The 25,246-nt window shown below is 39.1% G+C and overlaps 5 protein-coding genes across 6 annotated transcripts in view; 2 read left to right on the top strand and 3 right to left on the bottom strand.

Annotated features, from left to right (window-relative positions):
• Window positions 1-5,034, top strand: LOC117452980 (neuropeptide Y receptor type 1-like). The gene is made up of 2 exons (XM_034091803.1): window positions 1-177; window positions 2,678-5,034. Exon 2 carries the CDS (start codon window positions 2,838-2,840, stop codon window positions 3,939-3,941), a length of 1,104 nt encoding a protein of 367 aa, XP_033947694.1. The 5' UTR covers window positions 1-177; window positions 2,678-2,837; the 3' UTR covers window positions 3,942-5,034.
• A 7,095-nt stretch (window positions 5,035-12,129) lies between these two features.
• LOC117452899 (progonadoliberin-1-like) lies at window positions 12,130-13,266 on the bottom strand. 2 transcript variants are annotated; one of them, XM_034091708.1, is made up of 4 exons: window positions 13,193-13,266; window positions 12,959-13,097; window positions 12,301-12,402; window positions 12,130-12,194 (listed from the first exon to the last, which is right to left on the bottom strand). In XM_034091708.1, exons 2-4 carry the CDS (start codon window positions 13,094-13,096, stop codon window positions 12,147-12,149), a joined length of 288 nt encoding a protein of 95 aa, XP_033947599.1. In that variant the 5' UTR covers window position 13,097; window positions 13,193-13,266; the 3' UTR covers window positions 12,130-12,146. The 2 variants fall into 2 exon arrangements, with proteins under 2 accessions (XP_033947599.1, XP_033947600.1); XM_034091709.1 differs by having other exon boundaries at window positions 12,301-12,399.
• Window positions 13,267-13,622: 356 nt separating this feature from the next.
• Window positions 13,623-20,382, bottom strand: kctd9a (potassium channel tetramerization domain containing 9a). Its single transcript, XM_034090914.2, has 12 exons — window positions 20,192-20,382; window positions 19,794-19,915; window positions 19,659-19,702; window positions 18,990-19,086; window positions 18,739-18,797; window positions 18,522-18,650; window positions 18,359-18,426; window positions 18,176-18,271; window positions 16,631-16,780; window positions 15,999-16,104; window positions 15,791-15,924; window positions 13,623-14,994 (listed from the first exon to the last, which is right to left on the bottom strand). Exons 1-12 carry the CDS (start codon window positions 20,237-20,239, stop codon window positions 14,878-14,880), a joined length of 1,170 nt encoding a protein of 389 aa, XP_033946805.1. The 5' UTR covers window positions 20,240-20,382; the 3' UTR covers window positions 13,623-14,877.
• An 853-nt stretch (window positions 20,383-21,235) lies between these two features.
• On the top strand, window positions 21,236-23,200 carry ankrd39 (ankyrin repeat domain 39). The gene is given in 7 exon segments (XM_034090915.2): window positions 21,236-21,524; window positions 21,658-21,678; window positions 21,681-21,760; window positions 21,852-21,927; window positions 21,930-21,961; window positions 21,963-22,055; window positions 22,560-23,200. Coding segments are annotated over 7 exon segments (594 nt in total). The 5' UTR covers window positions 21,236-21,415; the 3' UTR covers window positions 22,743-23,200.
• Window positions 23,201-24,979: 1,779 nt separating this feature from the next.
• The window catches only part of ncor2 (nuclear receptor corepressor 2), a 73,034-nt gene continuing 72,767 nt past the window's right edge, over window positions 24,980-25,246 (bottom strand). The window contains exon 7 of the mRNA XM_071204296.1: window positions 24,980-25,225. Coding sequence (XP_071060397.1) covers window positions 24,980-25,225 — 246 coding nt within the window. The remainder of the gene's footprint in view (window positions 25,226-25,246) is intronic.

Here is a 25,246-nt window from a genome sequence, read left to right as displayed (position 1 = left end):
TGTATTATGTAACATGTTCCCAATCACATCTCCTGCCGGAGTCTGAGGCATAAGGTCGCTTTAAGAGATATCTCAGTTTCGACAGGACGCCTCCTACCTTCTGCTCGATCAAAAACTCTTGTTGTGTCTCACCTGATGCGAAGCAGCGCGGGCAGCCCGAGAAGAGACCCCTCCTCGGTAAGACATTTGACGGCTAATTAAAACACGTTATTCTGTTCTACAGCACAGCATGCAACTCTTTGTGTTGGAGGGAAAACTAAAAGTAAGAAATTACGCTTTTCTATAGGGTCGTTTTTCTTTTATGACATGCTACGACAAAGCTTAAAATGATAAATAGTCAAACATATTTATTCATGGATTCTTTACGTTGTGCATAGCGAGTTTTTACAACCTTATCGTTGACGCGGGTATTTGTAATTATTCCTTTTGTTTTTTGTTCTTGGTTATTGGAGTGCTCAATTCAAAGAAAGTGTTAGGAGAGGTGTTTAGTGGAGGTTCAGGTAGAAATTAGTGACGGGTGCCCCCCCGGCTCTAAGTGGGGGTCTCCTCCGACTGTCCGGTGCTGAAGACACACAGACAGCTGCAGACAGACAGAGAGACAGACAGGGGGTACAGAACAGCTGCATACACACACGGTAGGGTGCACATACAGTAACCATTCTGACACTTTTCATCCCTTCATGCGTTTCTCCTCCAGGTACATGATGCGTATATCATTCCTGCACGACCTGTGTCAAAGTGCTTTAGTGAGGGGACTGAAAGGTGAAAGATAATACATATTTACAAAACATCCACATTAGGTCTGAGCTAAATTGCCACATCTTGTATTTCATAACTCGATACAGCACGACATAGCTTGTTTGCCGGCATGATAATAAATAAATAATCTATATTATACAACACGGAAAACCGGTTTTAAATTCTCCCGTGTGAACAAAATACTTGACAAATGAAAATGATTTCCTAGTTGTATGATTAATTTGAGTGCAAAAATATTTTTAAGTTTCAAGTGAAATTATATAAACATATATAACTAATATGTTACATGCATGCGAAACATACAAAGTAATACAAATAAGACAATAGATTTATTTAACTTGGTTTGATCTGATTTGCTGAGTCAAATATGTCATTCTTCAATCAATTTAGAGAATTGTATTGTGTATCATAATATTAATGTATTGATATGTATATATATATATATATATATATATATATATATATATATATATATAAGTTAATTGCAATAGAATTCCACAGAGAGACAACAATTATAATTTTTAATTATTGCTCAGCTGTTAACACTATTTTTAGAGAAATTCCCATGAATCCTTGATCCAAATAGTATATTTTTATTCAGACCATGTCTTTATGAGTTACCCCTCGGACTGCCATTTTCCAGCAGACACAACACGCAGCAATACATCACTTTAAGTGTCCAAGTTCTGCCATAAATAATCAGCATCAAGGCTGCAGCATGATACCGCGCCACATATCCAGAAATCCAGCCAGGTTTAATCGGGTTGACATCATCTCCCCTCTCTAGGGGGAGAATTAATTATCCAGACGCCTTGACAGAGAAGAGTGTGAACCACTGAATAAATTCAAGTGGTTTTACCGCACTTAGCTCCAGGTACAAGGGTTTACTTTGTGTTATGATTATTCTGTCTTTCTTTGAGAACACCACACATGAACACATTAAAATACAACATTTCTGTTCATCATAGGGACAGCCACAAGCAAAGACCGTCCTATCTGTCCACGTCTTCATTAGGAGTCCTCTATGGTCCTTTTAAATCCTGTAGATTTAATTCTGTTAGAACATAGGTGATGAAAAACTATTATCTGAGGAATGAGCCTTGGGCCAAACTGTTTGGTTAATCAGTGCTATTTTCACTGCTGTACACACACATCAAGACACATGAATATGCGCACGTCCACACACACTAGTAAGATGTTCTTGGTGCCACAAAATTGTATTTCTGTTTTGCTGTCTTTCCAGTACATTAATTCATCAAGATTGGGAGAACTAAATGTGCTTTAGCGTCGGAAGCTATTGTGAATGCTCAGCGACAATGAGAGGTGTATGTTCCTTTATGGACAAAAACGGAATAAATTCCCACTGTCAAAAGGGGATACAACAGCGAGAGGTACCCATGGTCTCTAAAGGAGCAGTCATCATTATGTATGGTGATGGAGATGGAAATTACCATGTCATTATAGCGCATCATTTCTTCTTATGTCCTTGAGGAGATAGGACATTTATCTCATGATATCTGTATAACAACCTAAAATATTCCTCTCCTAAGTCTCTGTTTTTTGTTAGGCTTTAATGAATCACTGGCAGCGTGTGCTAAGGTGAAACTGGAACACTTAACACATCAAAAACACTTGTTGAATTACACGCAGAGGCACTGAAATTTAAAGCCCCGTCTTGTATTTAGAATTCGTTTTTGGCACGTATTCTCATTTAAAAGAAGGAACAGTCTCTGTCGAAATTAGCTTTTTCAGCAGGGGTCAATTTCTTTTCATGCTGCAGTTTTTTACAGCAGCTACATTTCAATTTGAGCGATACACCAACCTCTATATATATCAAGAGTTCATAACTTTACAAAAAAACGTTCATGACTTGACATTTATTTAAGGTTATTCATTTCATTTTCTTTCTGTTTTTCAGGCAGCAAATGAAGGCTGGTCCATACACTGGGGAGAATTAAGGATGGGGGGAAAGCTGTAAAAGAATGCAAATGATATTCATGAAGTAATTACAGCAGGTGTGACACAATAAATTAGTTTGATTACTCCACAACCTTTGAAGTGAGCCCAGGAAATTCACCATGGAGCTGCAGCACAACACCAACCACAACCAAGCCTTGTGGAAGGAGATACCGTGGGATTCCACAGATGACTGCTCCCTCTCAGTGAGTGGCACCACCTTCCTCATCATCGCTTACAGCACGGTAATGGCGGTGGGTCTCATTGGGAACTCTTGCCTGGTATTTGTAATCACACGGCACAAGGAGATGCGAAACGTCACCAACGTCTTCATCGCCAACCTCTCCTGTGCTGACATCCTCATGTGCATTTTGTGCCTGCCGGTCACCATTATCTACACCCTGATGGACCACTGGATCTTAGGGGACCTCCTCTGTAAGCTCACGCCCTTCATCCAGTGTATATCCGTCACTGTGTCCATCTTCTCCCTCGTCCTCATCGCCATGGAGCGCTACCAGCTCATTGTCCACCCGACTGGATGGAAGCCCATGGTGGGGCAGTCCTACCTGGCGGTGGCTGTCACCTGGACCGTGGCGTGCCTAATCTCTGTGCCTTTCCTCTCGTACAGCGTCCTCATAGCGCCTTTCCAGAACCTCAGCATGCCTTTCCCAGTCAGCGACCAGCTTGTGTGCATGGAGCGGTGGCCATCCGTTCAGGAGCGGCGAGCTTACACCACCTCCCTGCTCATCTTCCAGTACTTCCTCCCTCTCACCCTCGTCATGCTCTGCTACATGCACGTCTACCTGCGCCTCAGGAGGAGGAAGGACATGGTGGAGCGCGGCAGGAACACCACCCAAAAAAAAAACAAAGGGGCCACGAGGATCAACGCCATGTTAATCACCATCGTGGTGGCGTTCGCCGTCTCCTGGCTCCCGCTCAATATCTTCAACACAGTGTTCGACTGGAACCACGAGGCCATCCCGTCCTGTGGCCATGACGTAATTTTCTCTTTCTGCCACCTCACGGCCATGGCCTCCACCTGCGTCAACCCCATCATATACGGTTTCCTCAACAGCAATTTCCAGAAACAGCTCAAGTCCACCCTACTGCGCTGTCGCTGCTGGGGGGTGACCGAGAGGTACGAGAGCGTGCCCCTCTCCACCGTCAGCACAGAGGTCACCAAGGGGTCAATTTTGAGCAATGGATCTATCAGCATCAATACTTAAACCCAAGCCTTGTGAAAGACAAAGAGACTTCTGGGGGCCTCTTCAGCCCTCATTGTGTCATCCTTTGGAGCTGTTCTTGCTTTGTTGCGTCCAAAATTGAGGTTGACATTTACAAGGTTATAAATCTCACAACAGCAGCCCAGAGATTCGACTGAAGACAGTTAACCTGTATGGTGTGAGGCCATCGATTCACATGTAAGGGGAAGTAGATAACAAATTGATGGTGCAAAGGTCGGACAAGTATTGTAAGGTATGAAGGCACTTCACATGAGCACTTTTGCAATCTGTATAGTCCTTTCCCCATGTGCTGAGGGCACATACAAATGAAGAGACCGCTTTAATCTGGTATTCATCAGTCATGTTTTCTCTCTAAAGCACTGGGATCTACTCAGATTGTCACGTTTTTAAAAAATGTCAGCTATTAAGGAGTTGCTTTTCACACTTTCTCTTATTAAAATGTGAGCAATGGAACCACTCAAGAGATGTAAATGGACAAAAGGGGTTTAGAAACTGCAAATGTTCTTCTCAGTTTTGCTGTTTTATATTAATAGTATTGACATATTAAGAGATTGTAAAATGTGATTTGTTAATGATTATCGACAGAGTAGTTTATTAGAGTATACTGAAGGAGTGAACATTAGTGCATTAAATGTGCCTCCAGGCGTTCATTGAAACTATTTACTCCCATCATCTTAATGCATTTCTTATTACCTAAAATCACCACATTCATTGTAATGGTCTTTTACAGAGAATCTTTCCAAGAGATACACTCCACTCTGTCCGCCAAGGTCTGCAGTGTATTGTGCGTGTGGGATGTTTTTACTCATAAATGTGCCATTCAACAACCATATATCAAGTGCCATAAAACAAAATAAAAAAGGCAGTGGAGGGAAATGTCAGAGCACGGTTCGTCTGCTGTATATAACATTACTAAATACTCGTATAGCCTGTAAAATATGTAACACAGTTATAGTTAATGGTGTGGTGGGGAATAAAGAGCACTGTGTAGCATAGCAGATATCTCCTAGGAAACCTGTTGTACGTCACTTTTCTTTGTGGTATTGAATTAAACTTTACTATCTCTTATCTTTAATGATAGCGTCTATGTTGTAATCTTTTGTTTAGATGAGTTACATTTTTGCCTGTTTGATCTTCGTGTACTGCTTTTCAGTTTGTTTGCCAAACTTCATGTCTGCCTTGCTCTCTGAGTGTGTGTTGAACACAGAATAGATTTTAAGCTGTTGTCAGTTCATCCACATCCATCGCAGCTTTACCAGATAATTGATTTGTCCTAATGATGCATTCCGGACAACTGGGGAGGTCGACATTTTCTCGGTTTAATTGTCCAACTTCCGATTTACAAGTGTTTCAGATACAAGTGTCATTGCTTGTGACAAATTGATGTTATTTTGGCAAGTGTTCAGCAAATTAAACTCTCAGCAGTGCAGCGCATTTTTTTCTCATTTCTAAGATATTCCCATAAAACTTAAGCACAAAAGGAGAAAGCTTTGCGAAATTGTTTACTGTAACAAGATCAATAAGATCGTGACATATTTTGACAACAATTTACATGCAAAACAGGTTTTACTTCACAAATGTATGTCTAATTTGAATTAAATTAAGGCAATTACAAATACTGTTTAGTTGATGGTGTACCAGACAATGTGTTCTTCCATTGTTATGTGACGGCTTATTCCTGAAGTCGGTGTGGATGGATATGCTCCAAAACCGACTTCAAGTGAAAATCCATTGTACTTGTTCTCGTAGGAGGTGTCACGTTTTCAAGTTGTCAGGAAACAAAGCGTAGAATGTTACGTTTACTAAACCAGACTGCATCATTTCCACTTCAGGAAACTGTGTGAAGTGCGGGATTAAAGTGTTGATGTGCTCACAAACAAAACACGTCTTTGCTGTGGTATGTTGTGTACAGTAAAAAAAAGAATCGTACATACAGTTTTATAAAAAAGAATGTCTCTTTCTAAAAGTTCAAATTAAATGTGCTTCATCATTCAGGGGGGCGTCTGAGATCACAACACATTTTAGATGTGCTTGTAGTGTTGAATAAATCAGTGTTGTGTTTTATGCCTTAGATCTTAAATAGCATGGGAAAGAAAATAAACAGCATGACACATCAATGGGAATTGTGCTAAATATTCATGCTGTGGGAAGGCATGTTAACAGTTATACTCACATCGGACTCAAGTATATCAGGGTTAGGTTTTTGCAGCTTTATAGCCTTGGAAATGAAGTCAGCTCTCAGAAGTCCTTTAGGACATAATTGACAGTGTTTTTTTGCCTGAGCTGGCCTTTAGAGACTGTCTTTCCCCTCTGCTCACCTGTCTTTACTTTGTAAAAACCACTGAATGAAGCAGCAGGTGTTCTTTTCGTGTGGAAGAAAGGACCCAAGATGCCAGAGGTGCTGACGTACTCCAGCGACACTTGACAATAACTGGAACTTAAATGGTGCCATTTTACATTGTTACCAAAGTAACAGCGAAGGGGCTAATATGAGCACATTACTGCGCTATGAAATGAAGCTCAGCTGAAGCAAAAATGCAATGAGTCCACAGGGCCACACTCTCCTTGTCAGTAGAGCCGTTCCAACAACATTAGCATCTTGGCTCTCCGCATTTTTCATTTAGAAAGATTCGCATAAGCAGTCTCTCCCGATCACAGGAACAACATGAACTACATCGCTGGCGTGAGATTTCCTCAAGCTGTTGTTTTCAGCATTTAAATTCACTGTTTTTTTTTGTGCCTTCCTAAGAAGAGGACATCATTCACCCTGTTTTGCATTTTTAATTAGTCGTAGCTTTTTGTGTTGCCTTATTGAAATATAAGTCTTTTTTATGTTGAAATCCTACATGTGAAGATCTACGTGTTAAAAAACACAGGATTTACAGTGAATTTCCAGAGTCCCCCCTAAGCCTTATGATTTAAGATATATGTTATATAAGCTATCACATGCTGCAAACGATTTTTTTTGTATGCAATGATGTCAGATAAAGTAATTGTCCCCATGTACCTTTGATCCCCTTGGGTATAAGGAACTAATCTTTTTGTTCTGGCAGATGAAAAGGTCAGAGGGAGTTTGACTGTTGCCTCTGGAATCCTAAAGATGGTGTTAAACATGCTAACATCTCTAGGACGCATTGAAGGTGACAGGTAGCTCATCTAGGGGTCAAACACATACTTCAACTTGGTATTTCCTTCTACTCTTACTATCAGATTTCCCTAATGTTCCACCTTGAATTGGACGTTTCCTCATTCTGCGAGGGAGTGTTTATATCATTCCCTGTCTTGTACCTGTTTGGAAATCACAACAACACGGACATTTTGTCAGCCTGCTCATGAGTCAGACCCCGGGGTTACACACATCACATATCAAATCAAATTCAAGTCAAAACAGTCATGAATGTCTCTGCTTTGTGAATAAATGTAGAAATAGCCACCATGCACTGCAGACATGTATTACATTTATCCTGTGTCTTCTGTAATATTAATAACAGACACACACATGCACACACGCACACACACAGAGTGTTGTCTTGCGTAACACAAGCAGACTTGACAGCCAGGAATAGAAACCCCCTAATTGGTGCTGGCCAGTTTTTCCTGGGGATTGGATTTGAGACCTCACATGAAGAAAATTAGATCAGAATAGAGGCTTAAAGATGGAGCGATGGATGAATGGATGGACTTTATTGATCCCTAGATGTAAAATGATTGTGTTACAGCTTTGAAAGGTTATCAAGGCATTGAACAGGAATACAAAAAACATGTTGAGTTATATAAGTATATACAGATATATAGATAGATAGATCATGAGATTATTTTAAGCATTTCATCTTCATAATCTTGCCTTGACAATTTACGAAGTGGCCTCTGAATCTGACCTCCATTTCTCTTTGATCAGAAAGTAAGAGGTTGACCAGCTTGCTTTAGTTGCCTGGTTACAGCTTCCTCAGGGGTTTCAATGAGTTTCCTTCAAGCTGACACGGAGCACTCTGCTATTAAAGGCACTTTATTAAAGAAGGTTTAAGGGACTATGGCAGCCTGAAGCAGCCCTAGTGATCAGGCTCGCTCAGGTGGTTATTTTGCTTGAAAAGAAGTATGTCAACGAAAGCGGGACATAACATTTATTTATTGCTGGGGATTGCACAAACTGTACTTTTCCTTTTTATTTTAATTGCTTGTTCAAGGTTGAAGAAGATTAGGGTGTAGAATTGTTGTATACAAACACTGTTATACAGTCATTACACCTGTGTTTTGTCAAAATGGCAGCTGTGAAAGGGGCCTGTTACAGTTGATTCATACAGCAGACAGTTAGACGTGCCAGAGAAAGCACAGGTTTAATTAATACCCTTAATGATGTCTGCATTCAATTAAGGGGCTCCAGCAAGAGCCATTTTCCTCTGCATGATGATTCATATGCATGTCTTACCAGGAAACAAAGGCATTATTAGAAAGATAGTGCTTATTTGACAGTAAATATGTAACTAGAGCCAGGAGATGGCTATCTAAGCATAAACACTGGAAACAGTAGGAGACAGCAATCTGAAGGTTAAAAAACACAGTACCAGCAGCTCTGGGTCACTAATTAACTAACACCAAACTGTACAGCTGTCTCATTTGTTTAAGAAAAAAATAAAATGCTTGTATGAAAGCGACAGTTTGTGGTTTTAGAGGGAGCTTGAACTGGATTATGTTTTGGCTGGGAGCATACAGGCGACCAATGCAGACTCCAATTACTGGTCTCAGCCAAGGAATTATCATATGTATAACCCCAAGGAAAATGAAAAATGTGCCTTTTTACACTTTGGTTTTCGTATGGATTAAACCTAACATATTATGTAAAGAGCTTTAGAGGTGCCAGTATTGGGTTTTGATATCTTAAGACAAAGCCAGTTTGGCTGTCTGTAGCTTCATATTTATCATGCAGACAAGAGAGTGATATCAAAATAAAAGAGATTGACGTTACTCTAGCCAGTTAGCTTATTTAACCATAAGACTGGAAACTGAGCAGAAAAGAGCCTTGCTGTGTCCACTGTTTTTCAAGCCAAGGAGGAACAATTAAAAGTCAGCTATCAGCTAAAATCAGCAATGTTGAAAACCACAAAGTCCAGAAATATATTAGCAGTCATGGATCCGACATGAATTCAACAGTCTCATTAAGAAACAAAGTTGATTTGCGTGCCAATTCTTTTTCGAATCAAAAACATATTTAACCCAGCTCTGCATCATTAATTATTGTATTTGACATCTGTTCTTTTTAAGCTTGTTTTTATTTATATTGTTTGGCTCTTTAAGGTGTTTTTATATGTCCTTTTATAATGTGTTTCTTTGCTCTTAATTGACAAGTAATGCTTCTGATATGATGTCTAGTGGAGGGTAGGTGAGCACTTGGAGTTGTTATCCGCAATGGTGTTGATTTTAGATAAATATGTGCTGCTCTGCTTTGCCTTTCATATGTAAATCTATTATCAAATCACTTCCAATAAAGAAAAATACTCATATGATGTCGGGTGTATGTTCAACAAAAATCAGAAATCTACAGAAGGGTTTTTTAGTTGAGTGTGTTTGCTGAGTAACAGCAGAGTGACAGACAGATTGGACTTCTATGAAAAACACACTTTCCATTTGAGATAAGAGTGTGAGCTCCCCATACTCTTGCCAGCAGGATATTACAAGCTGTTGTATCACTGTCACATCTCTGTGATGAATGCACTTCGATTCCTTATTCAGTTTGTTTAAGTTTCATACGCCATTAGCAAACACACACACATGGGTTACCTGGTAAAATCATTGTCATGTTAACCATCCAACCGGGAATAAAATCTTTTATAATCCAAAGGAGATTGTGGAGTGTGCGTGAAGCAAGCGGAGCGGTGAGCTATTATAATACAATAAATTGGCTTCAGACACATGTCCTCATGGTGAACAAACACAATAAAGTGCAGTCAATTATTAAGTATTATCAGGATCTGATCCAGCCTTATGGAAAATACTACAGATAAAATATCAGCAGCAGTTGGAGAGATGGTGTAGATGGTTTGGATTTATGGTACATTATTATATGAATCAGACATTACATTAAACTCAGTGATGAAGTAATAACTTTGGGGAAGCAGTTTGATGTTGTTTCCTAGTGCCATCCGGTGGCTGAGAGAATAATAAACCTTGATGTGTTGTTTGGGTCAAAATGACCTGGTTTAATTAATGCAAAAAAGATAAAAGCAATTCTTAAGTCCTGTAATCTTCCCCTAATCTTGACCCGGTTGATTTGACCCATGAAGTTTTACTTTAGAAATGTCAAAAGACTGTTTGAACAGCGGACCTTTTTGAAATGTTATGGCATCTGCTATTCAGTAATATGTGAAGCACTTTAGATTGCAGGAAAGCAGGAAAAGCACAGGTGTGGTCAAGTAAGGGTAACTGTTCTCTCATTTACAACATGCGTTTCATCAAGGTTTATTTTCAAAGCACTGTTGTTCTCATCTCTCCAAACCCTGTTAGTAAACTGCACACTCACATTTGTTGGTTCGTGTTGCACATGTCGAGTAGGAGTGGAAATGTATGACTTTAGTAAAAGTACATTGATGTTAAAATACTTCATCCAAGTTAAAGTCATTTATTAGAAATGGTAAGTATTAGTTTAAGTTACAGACTTATCAGCAAAATGTACTTAAAAATATCAACATAAAAGTATGTTGTGGAAATGGATTTATTTTTGGTAGACTTTATAAGCTAAGCATGTGTTTTAAAGGAAACTCTTATAAGAGTAAAGAAGAGTGGAAGGGGAAGAGGAGGAGAGAGTGAAACATAAAAGATACAGAAGACAAGAGGAAGGATGCAAAATAGAGATATTGACCAAGAAGATAGGCGAGTAAATTAATGTATGTACGAAATAAAATGAAAAAGAAAAAGGGTGGCAGGATGGAGAACAAATATATAATATATATATAGGGTGAGGAGGACAAATGAGGGATAGAAAATATGGATATTAGAAGAAGGAATGAAAGAGAGCTGTCAAACAGAATTGAGAGGACGTGGCGATACGAGGTGGAGGGGGGAGAGGGGTAAGATAAAAAGCCTTCCCTCTCCATTTCCTTTTAAAAAGGTGGAATGCAGGTTAAAGAACACAGTAAGGGACAGAGAGAGGAGAGGTAAGAGGGAGGAAAGGGTGGGAGGAACTGGAAAGACTTCACAGCTGCAAACAGGGGAGTTGAAAGGCAGGTAAAGTGACACAGAAGACATGAAGAAGATGAAGAGAAAAGGGAAATCAGGAATAGAAAAGGTTGAGAAGGAAGGAGGCTGTGACATTGGAAGTAAGAGGTAAAAGAAAAGCAGAGCTACAGGTGAAGGAGGAGGAACCATTCAGGTGGATAGAAGATGAGGGAGACAAAAGAGTGAAAGGGTAGTGAGGCAAATTAGGGAAGATGAAGCTGAGCAGAAGGAAGGGAGAGGAAAGAAGATTAAACACAAGATGAAGAACAATAAGGTGAAGGTGGAGAGGTACAGAACAAATGTTGAAAGAGACAAAGATAAAGAGGAAGAGTAATCAAATTAAGGATGGAAACGGTAAAGAGGCGGAAAGAAATAAGATATAGGCTGGATTAGGAAGGTTTAAGGGATTTAATGGATGGAAGTGTGGATGGGAGAGAGGAGAGAGATAATATGAAGAGCCATCCCTCTCCATCCATTTAAAAAAGGTGAAGCAAAAGAGAGGTAGTGAATAGGGAGGGTGTAGAGATAAATGCGAAGAAACTGAAGAACTATTTTGAAAATAATTCACCTTTTCGGTTTTGAGTGGATGTAACCTCCAAACGCTGAACTCATGGTGCCACACTAAAGAAATATAATGACTCTGTTGTTCCTTCTTATGAGTTATATTTACATAAACAGGCTGTATATAAGACCAGCAAATATCCTGAATTGAACACTTTAACGCATTTTTATCTGGAGGACTTTATTTTGTTTCTTTTTAAATTTCATGTTGAAGTTTGAATTTGCTAGGACATAATCCTCCAAGATATGTATATATTTGATGTTTCATAAAAAAAAAGATATATTTTGCGGTAGAAATCCTTGAAAAGGTTAATGAGTGTGTAGTACTAGCTAGTATTTGTGATTTGCACATGTCGAACAATAACCACAACAATGATAAATGAATAAATGATATTTTATTGTTGAATCAAAAAATCTTTATTTTTTGTATGTTCTGTGTCCATTATCCCTGTCCGTGACACTGCCCTGAAAGAGAATGAGAAATTAAACCTTGTGTGAATAAATTAAAACTTCATTAGAACCAGCAGGTGGTTTACAACTAATCACAGAAGAACAAATGAGAAAAACTTACAAGAAATCCTTTGGTTCTGTACATTTTGGCAAAGGGTGATTCCTCAGCACAAGCCAGAACACTGCAGTGTGTTTCCACGTGTGAGAACGCCACCACCAGCTGCTGGAAGAAGATCATCGCAGCAAATATGTGCAAAAAGAGATTCGATTAGATGGTATATTCCTAAATGTAATCAAATCAAATAAAGCAAAGAGAAGAATATCACACATATGTATCGATAATACTTTCAATAAAAAACATAATGAAGTATTTCATGTCTGACAAGTAGTGGAAGGAAGTAAATGGTTATCCTAAAAAAAAGATCCTAAATTAAACATTATTTATTCACACGTGAATATTCGGACTTTCCCCGAGTTCAAATAAATCCGAAACATAACAAACCTTCATATTATATTAAATGTAATTTAGCTGATGCTTCCATCCAAAACGACTTGCATACACTTCAACATGTCAATGGGAGCAATGTGGGGTTAAGTATCCTGCCCAAGGACACTTTGAAATGTTACTGCTGCTACTAAGTATTGAACGACTGACCCTTTGATTGGTAGACACCATCAATACACCTTATTCAAATGTGATGGGCATGTGAGAAAATGATAGGAGTAACTAATGCTGAGGAAACCCGTTGGCAGCCATTATAAGAATGATAAATGCCTACATTGTCCAGCATGTCCGACAGGCTGTCCAGGTCCCTCTTCCCCCCGGGGCTCAGGCTGTAGGACCAGTGCTGACAGCCGCCCTGAGGCAGCGCTGCAGCTATGAGCAGCAGGCACAGTACCAATGTCTTTGGAGCCATTCTGAGGGGGATAATATACATAATAGTTTACTTTTGGTATGGTTCTCATCCCTAATTAACACTCTTCAAATGTACAATATTAGGAGAATTTCTCACCTTCTGTCCTCTGATTTGTCTTGTCTGCTGTTCTTTGTGAATCCTGCTGCAGTTTTCCAAGCTTTATATAAACCTGTGGCCCTACAGGGGGTTACAAAGTGGGATTAAAAAAACACTTACCTCTATTTATTACAAGATGACACTTGGTGTTTTTTTTCCGCCCTCCACAAACAAAGCTCAACATGGGGTGACAATTTTCATCTCTGGCTCTTAAATGATGCACTTCGAGTGTACAAAACACTCTAAACTGACACAGTAAAGGATTACAAATCATGACAATTTTTTTCTTCTTCATAGCAGTTTATTTATAACAGTCATTCATGGAAATATATTTCCACGGTCAAGTGCAATAATCTTAGACAGGGAGACCTGTCTAAAACACAAACCAACCTCCACCTCGTGTTGCATTCAGTGAGATGTATTAAAAATAAATACTCATAGCTCTTCCTTGGATTTTCGAGATGAAAATACACAATTGTATGATTGCCTTCATCGTTCATTCTCACAGGCTGGGTACCAACAATTAGTGAATAGTATTGCATCAGAGCAGCTTTGAGCTACAGGTAGAGAAACTTCACCCGTCAGAGACGAGTAGAGTCTTCACACATGCAAACAGAAAGAACTGACTAAACCTGCTTACCATACAATAACAATTTCAGAAGTTTTGGAAACACTGGAGTTGATTTACATTAGATTACAAGCACCAAACATTTTTGGTGAGAAGGTATACAAGTTAACATGTAGTTGTGCAAATAAGTTCGAAGCATGATTAAGTGATATACATCGATACATGGAGCATGTTTGCAGGCAAACCCACTTTAACAGCATGTGAAAATGGCTTTTTCTTTTAAAGCACAGCATTTTTTTTTCTTCAAATGGGGACTGAAGTATAATGAATGTCATACATGCACATTACAATAAGCAGTGCCACAGTCGAATGCATGCAATTGTGGATCACTTGCACACCAGATTAAAAAAAAGAGGTAGATTCACAAACAAGGGAAAGCTTTTTTCTTTAAAGAAAACAATATTTACAAGTCAGAAAGGAGAAACCTCACAGCTGTAACATCATGTATTGCATAACCAAGCTGTGTTTTAAACTAGCCTGTCGCATAGTTTCATGGTGTGCAAACAGCACTTTTAGCCTTCTAGACTGTGCTATCCTTATGGCTTTGGCTTGCATTGCTTCCTTTATTTATGTTGAATCCAGCAAAATTAAGTTAAAGAAGATTATATAACACCACAGTTATTGGTAAGTGCCACTTTCTGTTTCTGCTACGGCAGCACAGTGAAGCTCAGCTCTGAACTTCACTGCTCACAAATTATCTGACTTTAACTCCCATTAACACGTCAAGTAAGATGAAGTGAATATAAATGATGAAGAACATTAAATTAGTATAGTTCATTGGATTGCATCCAGACACATCTACGCACACGAGGAACATTATTTGGTTTTGGTAATATACGCAGCTGAACATTTAAAACGTCCTACCATACAAACAACCCTGAATAATTATAGTGCAAGATATTTAAAGCTAACTTAATAAAGGTGGAATGCCAGGGATGTGCATACAACTACCTGCTTTACAGACAGGTAAAGAGAGATTGGAAGTAGAGGAATATACTGAAGGAGAGTGTATTAAAGAAGCCAGCTGCGCCCCCCCCACTGACACTGGTGTGTGCAGTTATCTGACACTCTGGGACATGTGCAGAGGGGTCAGCATCTCCTCGAAAATGGCCCCTTTCACATTGGACCCTCTCAGGTTGGCTTCTTGGAGATCGCAGCCAGACAAGTCACAGTTCTGCAAAAAAGGCAGCAGAGACTTAAGTGTAAACCAGGAGGATTAAATGCATATATTTTAGTGCATAACATACATAGTAGTGCATACATAATCTTATTCCATCAACAAATGAAATTATAATTATTTTTTTTGCTTATTATGTTAGAACCTTTGTTGTCAGCTTTGGATGTCTTTTTGCTAAAAGTGTTTTGTTTTTGTGATGTTACTTTCTGTGTCTTGTAATTGTACTGATCAAAAGTAGCGCTCCTGACTTTACTGTGTTCTCTACAATGACAACGAGATGTATTTTATCCTAATAAGTCCAGTGAAAACCCCAAAAGATTCATTGAGAGTCATAGAAAAGTAAAAAAACAACAAAATTGGCAATTCTTCTCTAAAATATGTAAGCTTCCAAAGGCTGACCCTTATAATTGATGGTTAAGGTTATGTTATACAAGAGAGGGAAGCCTCCTGACTTGATATATTAATTGATAATCACATAAGAACTACAAGTTCAAAAAGCTCGTCCTCTACTTTGAGCACAAGGCACTCGAAAACATGCTTATTTTACAATCTGGCTAAATCTAATTGAAATCTCCAGTAGGGACACTTTTATCTATTTGTGAAACCAGTGTCAAACATAAACAACCAAATGCAGGAAGACCATTACATTGCAATAACGATAAAGAAGATTGAATTTGTTGTACTCATCAGACTCATTCCGTGTTCTGCTAGAAAGTTGTAGTAAATCACATTGTCACTTGCCAGCTGAGCCAACATGTTTCAGAGATAACCCCGTCTGACGGCCCTGACTCACCTCCAGATCGGTCCCTGCTAAAGTGGCTCCCCGCAGGTTGCAGTTCTTCAGCGTTGCATTTTTCAGAGTGGCCACACGCAGGTTGACGCCGGTCATTTGGCTTCCTTCCAAGTCAACTCCTTTAAGGTTAGCACCTGGTCACAAAAACATTGGGTTAAAACACGACTATAAAACTGCCTCTTCTTAACCAAGAGTTGTGATGGATTACCTTCCAGGTTGGCCTTCAGTCCCGATGGATCTTCAAAGTTGCATCCTTTGAGAGACGCTCCCTCGGCGTTGGAACAGAGCATCTTCACCCCTTGTAAGTTGGCACCCTTCAAAAGACAAAGATCAGAAGTACTCATAATGTTCTATTAGAGCACAAATTGAGAAACACCCCTACAAGGAATGCATGTAAACTTACTAGAGCTGTCCTTTAAGTCCTTTTGTTATCCTTTCAAATACAGATGTTCTGCTTTTCTCTGTTTTATTTCATAATCAACTGAGTTTCTTTAGGTTTTTGACTAATAAATAGAGACTTTTAAAGACAACATTTAGGAAATCATCCGTAGATAAATCATTGTGAGTATTGCTTTTTCAATGGGGTGAATGTGAGTAGGTGTGAGCCATTGGCAAACATGTTTAAGAACACAGGAGCCCTTCCTCCACACAATTGAGGGGGCAGGAGGTGTAAAATGGAGAAAAAAGCAGTCCATTGTTCACCAGCCAACAAATAAAAATAGCACAAGAATGACACGCAACCCTCACAGTAACGTTCACTTCCCCGAGTGGGATATTTGAGAGGATTATACTGCATGTGGATCATTTATTGCTTTCAAGAAAAAAGGTTTTCAGGCTTACGTCCAGGTTGGCTCCAGACAGATCGGCCCGCTCCAGGTTGGCGCAGCACAGGTTGGCATGTGTCAGATTGCAGCGGCTCAGATTAGCCATCTTGAAATTGATGTAACGTAAATCCAGTCGGGACAGATCCGCTCCACTGAAGTTAAGACCCTAAAGACAGCGAGATTAAAGGTGTCAAATATTATCTGGATATGGGAAAATTATGGGGGCAATATGATGCTATATATATATATATACACCAGGGTTTCCGTTAGCCGGTAATTACCGGTTTTTAGCTGGTAACATTTATTAAAAACCGGTCAATTCAAAACCTGCCGGTCAAAATGTCTGGTAATAATTAGGGAGGCTCCGATCGATCGGCCACCGGTCATTATCGGCCGATATTCACTCTTAATAGTTTGATCAGTGCTCTCTATAAAGGCCGATCAGGAGAGCTGGATCTGATCGATATGGACATAAACGCGAGTGAAGTGTAACCGGAGCGAGAGAGAGATCAGATCAGCTGCTGAGTCTGACCGAGACACGCAGCTCTGCATGAGCACCTGAAGCCCCGCCCTCTGTTTAGCGAGCTGCAGGAGCTGCTTGAGAAACTGACGGGCTGTCAGGAGAGAGAGGGAGGGAGAGGGGAAAAGAGAGGATCCGTTTCTCCCGTGTTATTATTCAAATGTAATGTAAACTTTTGAATAATGTACGTTATCTACTACAAGTAGTTTGTTTGAATGTAATAATTATGTTGTTTGTGGAATCATTTATTGAAAAATGAATCTGAATTTTTCAATCTGTTACGATTATAAACTGAAGCAATATAAAAATGAGCCCCGTGAACTGAGTTTTAAACTGAAGCATATCTGCTCATAGTCCGGTAATTACATGCTAACGGAAACTCTGCTACACAACTCTTATTATTATTATTGAAATATGACCGGTAAGTTTCAAATGTGTCCGGTAAAATAAATTCTGCCCGGACATTTGACCGGCGAGAAAAAATCCTAGCGGAAACCCTGATATACACATATATATATAACAAAGATAAACATTTTACCATCAAGATTCTGCATTACTGTTCCTATTAGATATAAAAGAACTCTGGTTATGGTTACCAAATACTTTTTCAAAAGTATTTTATCCTCTTTTTGAAATGAAAGATGAACAAAACCTGCAGATTTTATTTTCCTTTAGTTTGCTCGAAAATATAAATGTGTTTGTTTCTTATATTGTGCCGAATTAAGTCATTATTAGTAGTTTGTATTTGTTTGCACATGTTAACCTTTAAACCTTTAGTCCTTAAAATTAAGGAATCCTAAAGCTTATATTTTTAAAATATTTAAGTTTTGAGGTTTTCTTTTCAAACACAAATCTTGCCTCGTGATGCAAACAAGAGGAAAATAATCCAATGTGATGAAGCACGGTTTGGTTATTTATAGACCATTAATTAATTGGATTAATAGAACAAATACTACTTTTATAATATATACCGTTCAGGTGATGCAAAATGACACATACCACAAGATTTTGGCCATATAGCCCATTTTAACTTGGCTATACCTGACAGCGGAGCTCTGACTTGGTGGGAGTTGCCAGAAGAAAACGAACAAACTCCTTGCGGGAAATGGGAGAGTGGTCCTCAGCTGGCTGAGTGTTCTGATTTGAAAGTAAGGCGAGAAGTCACAATGCGTTCATGGGAGATTTATCACATTAAAACAATTCACTTTGCACGCTTCAAATAACCTTGATTGCGGCTTCCAGCTGTTCAGTAAGCTGCTCAATTCCAAAGAACCGAGCCTCCTCGAGGACACCTGGAAGACAAATATTATGAGAAGATTTCATTTTAAACCCATCCTCAGTGGGATTCAAATGGCAGACTTATTTAGTGTTCATCAGAAAAGCTTGCCTCGTATATTTATGCCTTCATTGATAATGAGCTGACCATGTCTCAGGTAATTGAGAATTGGCTCAAAGTATTCAGGGCTTCGGTCGATTAGGTACGCTCCATGCTCATCCTGCTTGTTCCCCCACACATCTGGAGCAAACACAGAGGTTATAAAACATATTCAGAGAGGCTGCCTCATATAAAAATAAAGGAAATGTCTGAAGGCTTGTCAGCTCACCTTTCTCTCGAAACATGTGAGCGAGCATACTCTCTGGCTCCTTGCTGACCAAGGTGCTCCTGAACACAAAACAGAGACACATTTAGGAAAGAAGAAAATTAATGCAAATGTAGCCGGAACCAAATAAAATATATACTGTGCTATAGAAGAAACCTATATTTTATATTTTATATTTATATATTTATATTTTTTATATTTTATATATTTTAGTATTTTATAATGTTTTTAAGACTTGTGAAAACATCAGATACCTGGTGGTGGTGAAGGGACGACCACCAATATTAAGGGTCAGCCAATCAGTGTGTGCTCCGTGCTGATCAGCTGTAACCTTGGCCTCATTCTGAGGGTCTGTGATACAAAAACAGATAAGAAGTCTAAGTGTCTGACACCATATTCACACTTAAACACACAGTAGATGAGACTGCAGCCATGGGTGGATTACTGACAAGCCGATTGGGCAAGGGCACAAGGGTCTAAACTCTAAAGTGACATATAAAGTGTCTTAAAAAGTGTATACAAAAAGGGGAAAGTCTCACACATAGAGACGCTAACAACTGGGAGATACTCCTGACTACAAAGAGATACAACATTATTACAAATGGGCTCCAAACAACTACAAAAGAGACTTTTTTTAAACAAATGTTCTATCTTAGGTGCCTTTGCATGATGCTTTGTGGAGAAGTTTTATAGATCTGTCAACTAAATCATCTAATCTATCAGTCAAAAACAAATTGTACTGGTGTCGTTGGACGACAAAAACAAAAGTCTTGGTCAACAAAAGAGAGAAGAAAAATAAACCGCTACAAAGAGAAGCAAAAGGAGGCTGCACATTTATAAAGTCTTTGAGTTCAGCTCCTATGTAGAAGAGTTGGTGGGGACTTTTACATGTCTTGCCTGCAGCAGATTTTCACAACACTCACCAATAAATGGATCTCCTTCTGAGACATACAACACTTCGTCATCTCTGTTGGAAAACACAGACACAGATTAGGCTTGCAGGCTCACGTCACAATGCGCTCAGATTCATGTGTTTTATCATTATGGTGTTAGCTTACCTTATAAGGGCAATGTCATCTATGAGACCACCCTTTCCATTGTATAAAGACACAGCTTTGATTCCTAATTTATTGCTTGCTACGGATAGTAAATCTGACAAGGTCCCGTATACTGCTACAACCTGAAACAACAGCAGTGCTAAAGGATTACAGTCTGTAATGGGTCACTCATACCAGATTAATGAGTCACATCTTGGTTTAGATCACATGTTGTAAAATGACAAGCCGTTTACAATGACTGTATATGAACATGTTATTGCATATGTACATATATAGATAATATAAAACTACATTTAACGTACACTAGTTATAATTAAACACGTATGTTCAATGGAAAAAGCCAGTCATTCTGCGGCCCAGATCTTAAACTAAACAGCCCCAGAGTTGTTTTTACAAACCTTGCCATTTTTAGATGTCCCGTTAACAAACAGGGTAACTCTTCTCATGCTTTAGGCGCTTTGGTATTTAGTGCTTTGTTATAATTTAAATGATAATGTGGCGTTTGCCAGCTAACACTCGGTTGACTCAAGCTTACTGGCTAGCTAGCTGCTTCAGACAACAACACGAGACACAAGAGGCATTCAGGAACTGTCGGAAAACATACGTACGTACAATCCTTCCAACTTCAAGAACGCATTTAAAAGCAAGGGCAGACCAGTGGTGGAAAGTAACTCAGTACACTTACTCAAGTACTGTACTTCAGTAAACATTTATTTGAGGTACGTGTACTTTACCCGAGTATTTAGATGTTATACTTCTTCCAATTTACTTTCTACTCTACTACAATTTGGTGTGGCATTTTTGACTCCACTATAATTATGTAGTGCACACTTGTTTACTAGTTACTTTATAAATTCAGATTGACACATGATACTTAGGAAACACGTTAAAAATATGATTATTTGGTATACATTAAAGCACCCAACATTATATTGTATTAACTAAAACCATGAGGGGTTAATATAAAATTAATAGGCAGACATTAGCTATAGAGTGTCACTGTTAAAGAAAAAGCAATTATTTTAAATAATTACATTAGAATATAATCAATTAAATAATCAATTTATATATAGTGTTATTTTTGGTGATAATAATAGTTGTTTTTTAAGATCCTTTAAATGTGATAGTTCGCTTTTCATAAGCAATACGCAGTAATGATTCTCAGTTTACAAAATACGACAAATCTAAGAGCATCTGAAGGGTCTTTCTTAATACGGACCTATGATTGGTCGGAGCCTTCACACGTAGGTGCGCTTGTTTTAAATATCGGGTGGTCTGGTGCAGAGCCATATAATAGAATGGCTCTGGTCTGGTGGTGCAAACGTTTTGCCATCCTGCAGTTTTGTTTACCAAACACAATTGTTATTGAAGTAGTTTCGACCTGTATCTGAATTATAATGCAACATATCTCTTTATATATGGTCATTACGGTTAAACAGTCATGTATTTGTTAGGCTTGTGTGCTTTGAAGCTAAGCCTGTTGGTGGTGGTAATGTGCCACCAAGTTGTCGACCACCAAAGATAGAAGAAGAAAACACGGAAGTGTCAAACAGCATCATGGAGATGCATGATTGTAGCTCCAAAACAAGTCTTTAGCTTTTATTTTGAAAGTGTATGTAACTATGTTGTTATGCACAATGGCGACTGACATACCACAATGTTCGTGTTGCATTAATCCAGTCTCCTCTCCCAGTGTTTACCAGACGCTGAGTGAAATGGATTTTGAACGAGGTTTGTATTCACCTGTCATAAACCATAGTCTAATAGAGTTCTGAAAATACATAACATATGTATTACATGAATTTTGTTCACCTTGGCAATAGTTTTCTGGAAGTACAGTGCTGTGTGTCATTCTTCTATGCAGGTATCTGGTCTGCTGCGATGGATGGGACTTGGAGAGGGTCAAGTCTTTGACCCAGAAGGGCACAGACTCTAACCTGAGAGACTCTACTGGGTACACAGCTCTGGTGAGTTCTCTGGGAATATTTTTGTGTGCAGCATCAAGTGTTTTTAATCCATCTAAAATTATTGCATAATTTGTTGTGTGTTTTATCTCAGCACTATGCAAGTCGCAGTGGTCATCATGCTGTTTGCAAGTTTCTTCTTGAGAGTGGTGCTTGTGCATCTCCCCAGACACAGGCGGTGCCACGCCACTCCATCGATCAGCTTTACTGCGGTCATCTGGATGTGGTCAGACTCCTGCTTCAGCACCGAGCAGACCCAATGCTCTGCGATGACGACGGTTCTTCTCCTCTACATAAGGTACAGAAGTACCAGTATAAAATAAACTGCACCACCAAATAAAACATCTGCTCAAAGATTGTATGTCAACCCTTTAAGAATCTCCATGACTCAATCTACCATAGTAACATATTGAGACTTTCCAACAACATTGTCTCTGACCCCAACCACATCTTCAACAGCTAATATAAATTATAACCATCAATCAGAGATACTGCTTTCCAAAATGTATTCGGATGTGATTGAAGCAATGTTCTGGGCACCAGTCAACTCTAATGTTAAATAATTAGTTTAATCCCAAATCAAATGCATGTTAAAGGGTCTTGAAAATATTGTCTTTAGTGATTGTAATGTTTTGTTAAATTTCTGTTGTCTTGTTTATTGTCCTAACTATTTGTCCTAGTTGATGTTTGAAATGGAGCTGCTGTGATTCAGGAAATAATTCAGGCTTCTTTTAACAATAAAGTATTGTGTAGATTAATTGATCTTTTAACCTGGTGCCGGTATTTATTAATGCTTGAGCAGGCTGCAGAACAAAGTCATGAAGAGGTGTGTCTGCTGCTGATGGAGAGCTGTGCAGCGCTCTGCAGCCAGGCGAACAACAGGCTGCTGCTTCCCTTCCAGCTGGCACCCCAGGGAGACCTGCAGGAGCTCCTGAAGCCACCTCACACACTGCGTCTGCAGACATGCCGAGAAACAATGACTTAAGCTCAAAACATGCTAGGTGAGGTCAGGATTACACTCATCTTCACCTGGAAAGACAGTTGTGGATGAAACAAGACATTTAATGACATTATCTTGGCCTGGGAAACACTGAACGACCACCATTCTTTTCCCCCACCATTTTCGGACTTATTTTCTTGAAGATATTTTTTTTGACCTTGTTGCTTTAATTAGATAGGACAGATGGACGAGAAAGGGAAAGAATACTGGGACAACATTACAAATGATTCATCAATGAATATAATCTTTAGTTTCAGCCCTTTTTTTTCTCCCTTATACATCAACAAAGAGCCGCTGAACAAAACTGGGAGGATACAACATTATATTGCCAGCTTCATACCATAAGTAACCTGTTTTGGATTTCTAGTTTACATTGTTGCAGTAATTACACCTCCGACCTAAGCCATATAAACTTGTACAAAAAACAACACCAATGTCCTGCATCTGTTTACTGCTCCACTCTTATCAAGCTGTTGTCAAATTCATAATAATTTCTGTATCAGACATCAGCATTTGCATTATTGATTGTTTTCTCTGAACATATGTCAGTTTATTGTTGTATTAAAACCGGAGGCCAACATCTGGGTTATTTTGTTAAACTTTGTCGGACATTTTGTTATTTGTGGCAACAGGGAGAGCTAATTGCCCTAAAAAACAAATGTGTTTTTTTCCAGCCCACCATGTGAATTAGCTGGCAGCTCACACACAGTGACCTCATTCGATCCTCACAACACACTGATGGAAAACTAATCGAGGAGACTGTAAGATAGAGAGAAAAGTTAGTAGATGGTAGGACATCATAGATGGACTCCCTGATCTCATTTCAGTTCATTTCAAACCTTTATTTATTCAGATTGGTCCCATTGAGATCATAGATCTCTTTTTCAAGGGAGACCTGCAGCATATAGATTCCACATGAAACAATAAAACAATAAAGGACATTATACATTATATGTACAGGATACATAGTTATAGACATTTACAAGTGCCCATTGTATCAGCAAGCATTTCATTTGCCTAGCTTTAAAAACATGCAGAGGAATGAGATTGCTCAGTTTCAATTCTTGCTGAAGATTGTTCCAAGGCAAGTGGAGCAGCGGACAACAACCGCCCAAGATGCCAGAAATCTGTCATTGTCTGCGGAACGCAAATGCGTTTCTTGAAGGAAGATAATATCAGCGTTTAACTGCTTCAGATGATTGAGTACTTTCCTTCTTTTTAATTGGGTGGTTTCAGACCCTTGACATTCCAGCTCACAGTGTTAAGAGAGCGACTCATATGTTGGGAGAAAAAAGTACTGTTTGAATAGGGTTGTTTTGGTGTGGACTCCTGTCAACATTAGGAAAAAAGAAATAGACCATTGTATGTTTACTATCCACACCAGACCATTGTAAAGAGAAAAAAAATGTGCAATTATTATAACATCCCCACCCTGTCCCAAAACCCAAGAAAGCTTCCGAAGAACTCAGAAGCAAAATAAAATTAACCATGCCCCAGAAAGCAACTGTTTTAATCAGTTGCATGCTCTCCCCAAAACTTACCATCTGCAAATCAACTTCCCTGCACTTGCTCTATCTCAGCCCCACTATCCATTGATACAAGTACCTCAGAATCAAAGCGTGTTCAACTTTAAATGTATGTTAACAACCTTACACACGAAGAGGTTAAACAAAAAGCAGTGCTCGGGGATGCACACACACACACACACACACACACACACACACACACACACACACACACACACACACACACACACACACACACACACACACACACACACACACACACACACACACACACACGATAATAACAATAATGAAATAAGTGATACAAATAAACAATGGTAAACGGCAATATTAACTAAAATAAGAAATAGTAATAATGAGTAAATAAGCATTTGGAGGATCAAAACGTGACATTCTTTTCAGGACACACACACACAGCCGAGGGATTCACAACTATATGGAGCATAGGTGGCATATCTCAATGCAAATCATCTCACGAATAGAGTAACAGTGACTAGGGGTTTATTCATAACATGAATAAATAAATAGTCACAGCAATGTGATGGGAAAGCATAATAAGACTGTACCTCGACATGTATAGTATGAAAAAAAACGGCAAAGAGTGTCAAAAAGTCCTTCTCCACAGCTTTACAATATATATATATATTATGGAGTGATGTATGAAGCATAGATCAAACCTGCTATTAAAGTTGGCCATCACTGCTCCTCTCTAGTCGAAGACTCCGACATGTTACCCTGCAGTGTTGCTAGGAAAGATGCAGCGTCCTTCACCGATGCGAAATGCTTTTTCCCCCCGTCCTTGGTTGTGATCCGTAACCTCGCTGGATATAGGAGTGACGGTCTCAAGCCGCGTTGATAAAGTGCGGACATCACCTCCCGGTAAGCCGCGCGTTGCTCCACGATCTCTGGGCAGTAGTCTTCAAAGATAGCCACGGGCTTTCCCTGGAAAACAGTTTCCCCCGA

The sequence above is a fragment of the Pseudochaenichthys georgianus genome, chromosome 9 (genome assembly GCF_902827115.2).
Source record: "Pseudochaenichthys georgianus chromosome 9, fPseGeo1.2, whole genome shotgun sequence".
Lineage (NCBI taxonomy): Eukaryota > Metazoa > Chordata > Actinopteri > Perciformes > Channichthyidae > Pseudochaenichthys > Pseudochaenichthys georgianus.
Note: the sequence above shows the minus strand (reverse complement) of the source record. Positions and strands in the feature narration are given on the sequence as shown.